Here is a 12,690-nt window from a genome sequence, read left to right as displayed (position 1 = left end):
ACCCTGCCAAAAGTCAGCATCCTGTTCCTATATAGTCTAATCTGATATTTAAATCATAAGCCCATAAATCAGACAACAGTCCTCTTTTACTAGTATTTCCCAATTGCTGCCTCTAATCATGGAAGTAGCATTTAGCCATCACAACCAGTAATTATTAACAGCCTTATTCATCAAAAGTTATAAATTACATAGCTAACATCACATGTTTTGAGTGATTCTGCAGGCTTATTCCTGTTGAGTAAGTGCTGTACAATGAATTTTAATTGTCCCACACAGAAGTCCCCATCCGGAAATATCCAGGGACATGGAATTTAGATTAAGTCTGACTGGCAAGTGCTGGTGGAGGTCCCAGGGGTGGGTCTTTCACAGCCATTCCCTGGGAGTGCCACAGATTGAACTTGGGAATTTTCCCATGCAAAGCACATGCTCCAGCACTGAACAGAAGTAATAACAGCAAATAACAATAACCACACAATAATAGGCTCTTAGCTTTAGTTACATATATTTTCATATAATGAATAGTTATGGCATCAGTTTTATTGCTGTTGGGTTATTAAGGGTTTCTCAGATAACAATAGCCCAGGTTTGTTGTACGTATTTTTAGTTAGAGCTGAGGTGAAATGTCTGCAAAAAAGGATCTCTACATCAGTATCGATCTACCTAAATCTGCAGAAGTCCAACTCAAAGTATGTGTGTTTGCAATATCTGTTGCAAACAAGGCAGAAAAGGGAAAAATACAGCAGTATGTATTTCCCAGATATATTGCTCTCCAACAACAACAGACATAACAACATTGTAAGCAGATGGTGGTGGAGCAATGCTGCATGGAAGATAAAATACCACAGTGAAGTCATGTTCACCATTTTCTGCCTATATCCTGTCTAAATATCACAAAACAAGGCTAAAGGTAATGGCTGGGATTCAAATGAAAACAAGGATTTCCACCATTTTAGTTCTAAAATCCATATAACCTGCACATCGTTCAAGCACAATTAGTACTGTTATTGCTGCAAAATAATAATTCTAAAGTCATCTATTGCGAGCATGTTTATGTCTTCTAGAATGTAACCAGTTATGGACTGAAACTTTCTCCTGCTCCTTGAGTACAAACTTCATGTGCTAGGGAAGAAGCAGCTAGGTCTGCCAAATGGCTAGCCCATTCATGTGTCTCTGGGGGAAAGGGGCTTCGCTGCAGTGCCAGCTACCAGAAGAAATACAAGAAGTTGGTACAGCAACCAGTTAAAACAAGCCACAGTTTGAGCAGCTTTCGTTTAAGCAACTACTGCAAGCTTTTGGCATTTTCCAGAACTCTTCATCACACAAAATAATTACAAGTCAACAGTCAGTCAACAACTGTTGACGACTGTTGTTGACTGACTATTCCTAAACTAATATTAAAAAGGGCGAAGAAAAGCAAAGGAAAAAGAGTGCCAATGATTCAAGACTTCCAACATCAGCCCTCATTTTAAAAAAAAAACCCTCCCTAAGAAACTCCTTCCTTTCTGCTCATTTTAACCCTGTTCAAATGTTCATGAGAGCCACAAGTTTTAAAACCTCACAAGGAGAAAAAAAAAAGGGCAAAGTCCAGGCTGAAACACAACCCCTTGCTCTATCAGTTCAGGGCTAACATCAAAAATCAGGATAGTTGCATTCCCACAGTCTAACCCAGAGGAGAAACTGCAGTCAAATTCTCTCTTCATGTTTTTCTCTGGAAGAATAAACCCTTCCCAGTAAGATACTGCTTGCCAGCTATGATGGTATCTATCCTCTTTCCTATCTACCATGAAAATATGAAGCTGAAATAAATCCAGCAAGGCTCATCTTACGCTGAATTCATAAGAGTGCTAATTATAACATGGCTTGTTAGGTTATGGACTGTGTCATGTGAATCCTGTCACTGTGATTTTGAACCATGGTTTGCAGCTTAGACAGGAGACCAACCATGGTTTCTTATTAAATAAACACAACAAGCGATGGCTTGGCCTGATATAGCCACAGAAGAAGAAGGCAACAGTGCACTGATCTGTTCTTTCCAAGGATCACTCCCACCCATCCAATATGGGCACAAGTTGCTCAGAGCAGTGACTGCTATTCACTGATTTTGTCCTTTCTGTGTTGCAGCAGCAGCTGCTGTATCCAGTTTTGCTGCTCAAATAGGAAGGCCTTGAGTAGCAACAGTGATTAGGAGCACTTCTCCACTAGTTGCACAGCTGATAGGACTATGGGGAAGGAATTGCTGCCAATATATTCACCATCCAAAGCCACTTTAATCCAACACCATGGCTGTCCTCAGCATTCTTAAATGCCCTGAACGTGTATAACAACAGTCCAGAGTATTCTGCTAGTAGCTTGTTACCAGCAAATTATTTTCTCTCTTCAGTTTCTAGTACCCCTCCTCCCTTGTTCTGCTCTTTTCTATCTATTATAACCTGCTGTTTTGGTAATACTGGCTAGGCTAATGCCATCTCTTATTTTGGAAACTGCCATCACATGAACTCTGCTGCCTGCAAGCTTTGGATCTCCCCCCACCCCACCCCACCCCAATTTAACTTCTGCCTGGCTTGTTGGTTAATCTCCAGATAGTAATGGAGAAAATCCTTTTCCCCAGTTTATGATGTCAGCGTAAAAACTGCAGGAAAAAATCTGACAGCTAATAATTAACCTCTTATCTCTGTATTGATATTAACAGAAATCTTATCACCTAGCAGCATTTGCTCTTGTTCTCTAGGTAAAAACAAGCAGATCACAAAAAAAGACAGAAAGATAAGCCACAAGGATTCAGAATATGCTTCAGTGGGCATTTCAAAACAATTTTATATATTTGCGTGTGATGAAGGGAGAATTGCGATGGCAGAAATGACCACTGATTCCAAACAGGTATGCAGTCTAGACCTGATTATGAAATGTGCCTTTGTAACTAATGTAGATGGTGAAATGACCACACCTCCTATTTGATTAGCAGAGTGTAAGGAAATACTGGTGATGAATCATTATGAAAAAAAAACCCTTCATATTTGCATGAAGCTGAAATTCTCTAAAGCGAGTGGAAAGATTTTTAAAAACTGCTATAGCAGCTCGTCTCTGCCAACATTCAACAGCATTTCATTTTAAGAAGTACAGTCAGTTGTGATAAGCAATTGTTTTGAAATATTCCAGAGATATTTTTTTAATATGTACAGTGGCCCACTATATCTTTCAATGTCTTAACAGCAAAGAAGTAAAACTTTAAATAAAAGCTAACAGAACAACTTCCTAGGGATGATAGGAAACACAGACTCTTCTACAAAATGGAAGTTATATCAACTGCAGAAAAAAGAATGTTCCATAACTATGTCACAATCACAGAAAACCTTTGTGTCTAATTTGTTCTGGAATTAGTGCTTCTACAACAGTTGTGATTAAGACACAATGAACTCAGATTTGCATAGTACATTATATTAATTCTATGTGTTGTATAAGTGCCTTTAAGTGTTCTTAAAAAGACAGAAGCAAGTTAACTGGACAAGAAAATAAATTGTCAAAAGTCAAATAACAGTCAAATGTATACTTTTGTCAATGTAACATATATAGATATTCTTAGTGTAGTATATCTGAAAAAAGACTACCTAAAAGATCTGAACTATCCAATTTGACTAAACCTCACTTATTCATTATAGTACTAGTTAATCCACAGGTAAGACCATACTTCAGAAACACATTTGAAGAATAAAAATATAGTGTTCATTTAACATTAAAAAGTAAACTCATACAGACATGTGGTAAAGTGGTACTTACCACAAAGCTCCTTGGTCTCGACTTTCAGTGTCTGTAAACCCGGAATCCAAGAATATATCTTTGTAGATTCGTCCCACAAGGCAGTACATATCAGAAGCAACTTGGTTCTCTTGTTCCACTAGAGGTATCATGATATCTAGAGCTTTCTGCCTGTCACCAGGTAGATTTCGTCTGGTTTTTTTAAAAGAAAAAAAATACAAGCATTTGAATCTTCTACAGGTGTAAATTCTCCCAATGCATTATCCTTTACATGTCAAAGATGATGCACAAGGTCTGACCAGAGGGAAGAGAGAAGAATTTAGATTGATATTTAAATGCTCCATTTGAAAACAATTTCTTTTATAATTTCTAGAGAAATATTCTATAGGAATCTCACATTATTTATTTATTTAGATTGGTACGGCTGCCTGACTCTCAAATGACTCTGGGTGGCTGATATGGTTAGAGAGAAACAAGGGAGGGAGGTTTAAAAAAAAGGACAAAATCACCGGTTATATTATAAAAGAAAACTTACTGAACTGGAAGCAAAGCCACTTGTTAAAAAACTGAGGAACTCTTGTAGGGTGGGAAACTGAGGGTGGGGAGGGGGCAGTTGCTGTTCTAGAGGACAGACTCAACAACAGAGAAGGCGTGCTTCCAATAATTTATTTGAGAGGTCCCGGAGTTCCCCCACTCTGCCCAATCTTAGAGGAAAGGAAGAAACTACTGGAGACAGGTTGTCTCCTGTAGTAAACTGCCCAGAGTCACTGGGAGTCAAGCGGCATACAAATTTAATTTATTATTATTATTATTATTATTATTATTATTATTATTATTATTATTATATACCATTGCAGGGTATTTCTGACACTCTGCTTACACCGAGATCTTCCAAAAATAATTATTAATTGGTAATTTTAATTTAATGCAATGTATTAAGCAATAATACATCAATAATAAAGGTAGTACAAAAAATGCATCACATACTCTGTTTCATCATAGTTGTGGAAATTAAATAGCTAATATTACTTTAAGATTGTACCTAACTGGAAAAATATGTAGAAGGCATATATTGTTTTAAAAATAAAAACCCTAAAAATGAAATTGCTTGCTAACTGACCAATGGAAGGAAGCTATCCAATTTTTGATGGAATTATTCCATTTTTCTTGACCACCAAAGACAATGCAAGCTCTTCATTTGCGAATGGATACCATTCATGCAAGTTTGTTTCATATGCAGGGCTGAGCAAGATAGGCCTGATGCTGGTGACTTGTGCTCTCCTAACTGCAATTACTAGACTGCTGCAATGTGTTTTTGTAGGGTGGTCTTTGAAGAAAACTGTACTTGGTCCTAACACCGGCAGCACAGATGATGAATACTATATCATCCCTTGATGAAGCAGCTGTTCTGGCCGATGGCTACTTTCCCAGTCCGATTTGAGCAGCTCACTTGGAAGTACAAAACCATAAACAGTTTTGGAGCACCTTTCCCCCCAGAAACACCTACTACTTCATAGTCTTCACTAGGTCATCAATGGGTCTCCTTTTCCAGATACTACCTCAGATATAGTTGATGTTGACAAATAATTAATTGACAATTAATTCTGTTTTTCTAAGGTGAGGCTTATATTGTAGCTGAGTTAAAGTACAGTAGGTCTCCTCTTTATTACAGTTTAGGAAGTGAGTTTAAACACTTTTTTTACCCAACTTTTAAAATGCTTATGTACTTTATGGTTTTTTTAAATATTGTTGTAAGCTACCTAGAATAATTAAAGAGTGGCAGCATGCCAATTTTAAAACAAGCAATTAATTAAAAAAATATTGGTGCATTCTATACATATCCAAATATTGTAATATGAAATGTGTCTTCAGCACTCTAAGGCAGACTGCAAATCCTAAGTACTAAGGCAGGGAATGGCGGAATCTCCAGACAATAATACAAAGTGCTGGAAAACCATAAAAGTGAAAAAGCTTCCTGAGAAAAACTAACATGGTTGAGAATCAAGCCATTTCAAAGGCTTGAAACAGAGTTCCCAATGTGATAAGGAAACTTCAGAGCTGCTTCAGTCACCTTCTGTGTTTAGTTCTACTAGTTAGTTTGTTGCTACTTCCTGAGAGAATCCTTTTTATTCTGCCTATCTCTTTAGGCCCCAAGAGCTATGATTTTGGTGACAATTGATGAGAAAAAAAAAAACGGGGAGAAGGCAATAGGAGCCAAAGACTTCGAAGTATTTACTTTCCATTCATGGGATGCACAGTCTCATTCTCAGTTTTGGTATAGGGCCATCACTGCAACTGAAAGCAAAACAATGGGGATGTATTAACCAGATCACAGAGACTGGATCATGGAAATAACTGTCCTACTCTGCTCAGCCTTTGCCATACATTTATGGCACCGCAGTCTGAACAGGACATCCACAAACTGAAGCGGGTTCAGAGGAGAGCCACCAAGATGGTGAAGGGACTGGAAACTAAGTTCCACATGGAACTGCTACAGAAAGTAGGTGTGCTTAGCTTGCAGAAGACGAGACTGAGAAGATATATGCTGGCAGTCTTAAGATACCTAAAGGACTGTCACGTAGTTGAGGAACTAGACTTGCTCTTGATTGCCTCGGAGGAAAGAACAGATGGATTGTGTGGAAACAACAGGGAAGTAGACTGAGTATTAGGAGGCATTCCCTGATGGTAAAAGCTGTCAGCCAATTAAATGGGCTGCCTTATAAAAGGCATGTTTCCCTTCACTAGAGGTCTTCAAACAGAGTCTAGACCAGGGTTTCTCAACCAGGATTCCATGGAACCTTAGGATTCCGCGAGAGGTCACTAGGGGTTCCCTGGGAGATCATGATTTATTTAAAAAAATATTTCAAATTCAGGCAACTTCACATTAGGGAGCTAAGTTTCATTCTTTATTTTTAGTTTAAGAACACTGTTAATGCATATCTACAGGCCTACACATGAAACAAATATAATAATTTTGTAACTTCTGGCCTATATTTGAGCCTGAACGTGCAGGGGTTCCCCGAGGCCTGAAAAATATTTCAAGGGCTCCTCCAGGGTCAAAGGGTTGAGAAAGGCTGCTCTCGATAGCCCTCTGTCCACAATGCTTTAGCAGACTCTGCCCGGAGCAGGTTCCACTAGTTGTCCTCTGAGCTCCCTTCCAACTGCATGATTCTATGATTTTATAAATGGCTTCTTTAAAATCCCAAAAGAACTGCAAAGATAAATGAAAGCAGCTCTAAATTTTATGTACCATATTAATAATCTGAAAAGTCAACATATAAAAGGGATATAGCAAAATGATGCTTACTTAATTCTTGTCTTTCTCCCTCATTTTTAGATTGTGTCCCACTATCAGAGCTGAAGAGCTAATAATAGAAACATGCACATCTATATCATTTGCTTGCAGCTCCACTGTGCCTGCTGCTTTTCTAGGCTGAGCCATGTTAATTTGTGTGCTGTGCTTTTGAGTTTGTTTCATGGACCATTCAGTCAACATTTGCCTCTTCAGGTTTTTGCTGTGCTCAAATTGCTTTCCTAATCACATGCAGAAAACGAAGTTAAACAATGCTAGAAAGCCAAAGCCAAGATGGAAAGCCAAATCTAACTGTTGTAGAAGCAAGGGACAGGAGATGAAAAATTACTGAAAAATGCCTGAAGTATTTGTTTTGAGAAAAAATGGAAGGATCCTTTCAGATTGTGGAAAGACTGCCACCAAAAATTTTAGTTTCATGAGAAAGGAAAGGTCTTACCTATTCAGTGCAAATGCATAATGAAACTTCACATGATGATGCAAAGCCAAGTCAAAGGTTGGAAGTTTTTCTAATGCCTCTACCAATTTCACAATAGAATCATAATCCTTCCAAAAGAGAAAAATAGAAGAATTTATTAAAACATGACAGCATACAAGGCAAAAAAGGACAAACTTTCTAAATCTTCCTGTGGCCTGAAAGAATAAAAGTTACATACTGAACGGACATAAAGCCTAAGATGGGACCTATGCCCTGTTCAGTACTCTTTGGTCTACAAAGTTGACTCTAGTTACGTTGAGAAGGAGGCAACTGCTTTTCATTGTTTTCAGACTTTTGGAAGGGCAACAGAAAGAATTGGCATATTTTTATGTTGTGTGTGATTATTATTCAAGAGCGGTGATATTTCTAATCATTATGAGCTTTAAAAACATACAGATGCTTTGGAAATAAGCTTTTGAATTCTGTATGAAATGTTTCCCCAATCAGATCAAGTCTTTGTTTCCAACAATGCAATTAAGAATCTCAAAAACAGGCCAGGCTGATGACAACTAACCTTGACTCCCACATCACATACCTGCTGAATTTTCTTTATATATTTTAACATGTCATTAATAATGTTTCTTATGTTCTCTTTCACTCTCTCAATCCCCAGTGGTGACAGTTTGGCAGACAACCATTATGCTTAAACACTTCTTGGAAGTGCAACGTATTTTCTCTTTCCACAGTGCAGCATCTTTCTGAGCCATTCCCACCCCACCCTACCCCACCCCACAAATGATAGTACATATCCTACTGTCTGGTTTGTGCACCTTGTTGCTCTGCCTGAAGTGAGGAAGGATATCTTACTTCATATCCAAAATACTTTCAGTTACTTTAATAGGAGCATGGGCAAGCTTTATTGAAACAATTATAGCAAGAAAGACAACAGATCAGACATGACATTCCTATATTCAAAAGACGTAAGATTTCATATGCTTAATGATCTTCTCAGCATGGGTCTCCTTTACTAGACCATCAACTGCATCCTGTGCTTTTGAGTGCAGACTTCAAAGATACTGGCTACTGAAGAAAAAGAGGTTAAAGCAGAATCTGAACAGAAGATCCCTTGAATTCAGATGTGAACAATCTATGTCCCTTCAAATATCTTATATGTGCCACCCCATCCTCCAAACATTGCCACTGAGTTGCAATTTTAATGCAGAAGAAGGCAACATTATAAAATTCATGAAGAGTAATCATATTAATTATACCTAATTAATTAAATAATTTTTAATTACATTTCTATTTATGTAAAATTTAGTTTTTGTTTTGGCGTGGCTGCTTTTTGAACAGCATCCTTCCACATGCAATTCAAAGTCTCAGAGGGGCCCTTATCCCGCAATGGCAACACAACTCAACTTGTATTAGTCAGTTGCTCTGCTATTTGCTTCATTTTATAATCAGTGCAAGGACAAGCAAACATGCCACGTTGTACTGTTGCTCTGACTTTGCATCAAACGTGAGCCCTCAGGATCTGTGTTTCAGTATTTTTTTTAAAAAGCCATCAGTTTTGTATAGCATGTAATAGCAAGGCAGGTTGTCATGTAGAAATGGAATCAACTCACATAATTTGCTGAATCTTTGTCATTACGCTTACAGTATAATGTCCCCCAATATACATAATGGAATTCTACTTAAAGAAAGAAAATCTGAATATTAGCCATTATATATCTCTTTTCACAGCCCTGATGTCATGAGTAAGGATGGCAAGCAGGGGGCTCCCTTCCAGACTGTTAAGCGCATGCGTAGCACTGAGGAATTGGTGAGCCATTCCAAGAGGCACAGATTGGGACCACCTTAACCTGCGGGGTTTATATGGCTGGGTTTTCCCACGTTTGTTCAGTTTGTTAGGATTACTGTTGTGTATTATCAATAAAACATTAGAGACCAGTTCCCTGTCTCAGAGTGTTTCCTGGGAGTCAGGACATCAAAGCATAATGTAGATGCACAAAGTTGCCATGGTAACAACATTCGTTTATTAAATCTGGCAACTGTTAAGAGTACTTTCAGCCTGCCATGATTGTATGTGGCAGTGACCATTTACCCTGAGACCTCTGTGAAGTCAGCTGACCCCCATCCATTACATGTCAAGCATTTACCCTGAGAATGTCTGAAATGGCTGCTGCAAATATGATATACAGTAATTAAATCTCTCTGTAATAAATTCAGATACCAAGTGCCCACACATTTATACACTTCTATCTAAAATCATCTTCCCCACTCCCATCCCCCCAAAAAAGAAACCTTTCAGAGGGAAAAACTGGGGAGGATGGAAGAGAAATTGTGGAAAATCTGGAACGAATGACTGCTATTTTTAGAAAAGAGCATTCACTGTAAATTTCTTTACAAAGTCCCACTTGTTTCACTTCTGTTTGCATTTTTCAGGAATGAGTGCTTGTTGTATGCAGGCAAAAGATGAAAGTCTGGGCAAACGGGGGGAATGCTGTGGTCTGCTGAAGTACCACAAAGAAAAAAATCTGTGGCTCAGGGAATTTGGGGATTAAGGGGGGTGGGGGGGAATCTAAAATAGCTCAGGAAGGACTAAGCATACTTAGTGGGCATAAAAGGTTGAATGATCTGTGCTGACTGGAACTGAACAGGGGCCCTTTAATAGGTTGATGAAACAGAGTTAATAGAATACATTTAAATTAAGCATTCGATTCCTACCTGAATATCCCTGTAAGATAACAGCAAGTTTATCACAATGTCGGCAGACAAAAGCTCAATATTATCCACCCGCTGTCTTATCCTTGCCAATTCTGCAGCTAATTCTTTCCCGATGTACAAGTTACGAGCTTTTCTGATATCATTAAGAATTGATTCCCTGAAGTATTGGCTAGAACAGAAAAGAAATAATCAGTTTAAACCTCACTGTTACAAAAGAGCCCCTTGGCTATTTGTTTTACAGCAACCAATACAATGAGCAAAACTGAATCAGGAATATTGACCTAATTAAGGACTGCATATATGAACTGAATATGTAGGTATGGTCATACAAAATTGATTGACTGATTTTGTGCCATCAGGTTTGTGCTGATTCTTAGTGATCACATCAACAGACCTTCTCCAGGATAATCTGCCCCTAAACTGCCCCTTCAGGTCTTCCAACAGTGCACCTGTTGCCACTGTTATCAGGTCCATCCATTACGTTGCAGGCTGTCCTCTTCTACTCTTTCCTTCCATCTTTTCCAGTATTATAGATTTCTCAAGGGAGCTGGGTCTTCACATAATGTATCCAAAAATGATAATTTGATCTTGGTAATTTGTGTCTTCAATGAGAACTCTGGGTTGATTTGTTCTATGATCCATGTCATACAAAATGTCCCTCAAATATTCTCAAGTCATAGGATATAAACACTGTAATTTAATATAGATGAATAGCTAGCTGACAGGCTTGTCACTAACTACACATTATGCTTATAAGTCATTTCTCATTAGGAACTAAAGATCCTCAGTGGCAAGAATGCTTCACCTAAGGTTGGACAAGAAGTCCACTTGGTCTTTGTGGAACTTATTTGAACTTCACTTCCTTGAAGCTTTATTTCTTTGGGGAAGGAGGAGAAAGGGATTATAAAAACCTGAAGGCTCCTATCAATTAGGCCTTCTGAGTATCACTTTCAAATGTTCACAAATCTCTAGCGTCTGAGTGTTCAACAGGAACAGCTGAATGGCCCAATTGATGAGGATGAACACTCACTTGTTTGCACATCTCTGTTCAGAAAATCCCCAGTTCATCCCCAGTTCTTATCATCACTGCATGGGATGGTAGATGGCCTTAGGCAAGCTTCCCAGCTTCATCCTTCCCCAGTTGTAATACAGTATAATAATGTTGACCTACATCTCAGGGATGTTGATACGTAACACATATCAAATGCTTTCAATCTTCTGAAGTAATACATAAATGTCAAATATGAGTATTATCAAACAGAAGGCAACTTAATCATTGGAATTTCTCAGCATGTTTTAAAGCACATTCCCTGGTGCAAATATGGGTCATCTTCCCTGGAAAGAACAGTGGATATATAATTAGGACTGTACTGACCCAATGCAGGGCTGATTTCAGAAAGCATTATTTGACAATAAAGGAATGTGTTCCTCTATGGCTACATGGCTCAGGGTCAGCCAACAGGCACCCAAGAATTTAGCACGAGAAGGTTTAGGCTGAGAGGGAATTGGAAGCTTTCCCCCCCCTGTAAATGCCTTACCTGTTAAAAAAACAAGACACCCCCCCACCCAGGTTGTCATTACAATTCTGAAGAAGCAATTCATTTCCAAACTGGATGTAAGAGAGAGCAGGGTCTTCTTTTGCTAGGCTAATCCCTCCCATCCAAATACGCCAAATGCATTCCAAGCAATGCATTTTCCCCATCAATTTACACGGGGAAGTTGCAAGGAATGCGTCTCATTTCCAAATGGTGAAGGGTATAAGGCAAAGTGGTTTCTCTCCCTTCTGGACTGCTTTTTCCTTTCTGTATTTTATTAATTGGGCAAGTTTTTGAAAGATAAAAGAATGGACAGAAGGGTGGACTTTCCTTACCAAGCTGCAATGATGACACAGATGGAAATACCAGCCTGGTCCTCAAATAACTTTGGTCAGAGATAATCTGGATGCCAAAGTTCAAGCAACTAGCCATCCTAATATGAAATTACTCTGATAAGACATGAACAAATTATGGTGCTTTGGCTGCTGCTATCAAATGCTATGTCTGATACATTTGCTGAGTCCATATGGTTTTCTTCTTTAAGGCAAATTTGCATGTTATAGCTGAAGACAGTCCATACCTTGAGCTTCCCTGTGCCATCTTCAAGAGCTGAATAAAACGGTCAACCAAGGGTAAGCATATTGGCCCCAGCAACAGTTCAAAATTGGGTTGCATCAATTCAGTCAATCCCTTCATGAAACTGCTGTCACAGCAATAGACTTTATTATGAGGAGTTATCATATATGGAACAAATATGTAATTGCCAGTGCACATCTGCAGAAAGGAGGAAAGGGTGTGTTTAGCAATGTAAATTATAATGTATGTAAGACAATATTAAAGTGAACATACTTTATAGAATGTAACTAACACCTAACATAATTTTCATAAAACTCTTTAATCCATGCAGGTTTCCTTGTTAATAGATTCTGTTGGCACTGTATACTTAT

At 38.4% G+C, this 12,690-nt stretch overlaps 1 protein-coding gene across 2 annotated transcripts in view; it reads right to left on the bottom strand.

Moving 5' to 3' along the window:
• MAP3K5 (mitogen-activated protein kinase kinase kinase 5) overlaps positions 1-12,690 on the bottom strand; it is a 109,167-nt gene that overhangs the window by 53,034 nt on the left and 43,443 nt on the right. For both annotated transcript variants that reach the window (XM_063309546.1, XM_063309553.1), the window contains exons 4-7: positions 12,324-12,517; positions 10,209-10,377; positions 7,503-7,609; positions 3,775-3,945 (exon numbers count right to left, since the gene is read on the bottom strand). In XM_063309546.1, the coding sequence (XP_063165616.1) occupies positions 3,775-3,945; positions 7,503-7,609; positions 10,209-10,377; positions 12,324-12,517 (641 nt within the window). The remainder of the gene's footprint in view (positions 1-3,774; positions 3,946-7,502; positions 7,610-10,208; positions 10,378-12,323; positions 12,518-12,690) is intronic.

This window comes from Candoia aspera, chromosome 1 (assembly GCF_035149785.1).
Source record: "Candoia aspera isolate rCanAsp1 chromosome 1, rCanAsp1.hap2, whole genome shotgun sequence".
Taxonomy (NCBI): Eukaryota; Metazoa; Chordata; class Lepidosauria; order Squamata; family Boidae; genus Candoia; species Candoia aspera.
Note: the sequence above shows the minus strand (reverse complement) of the source record. Positions and strands in the feature narration are given on the sequence as shown.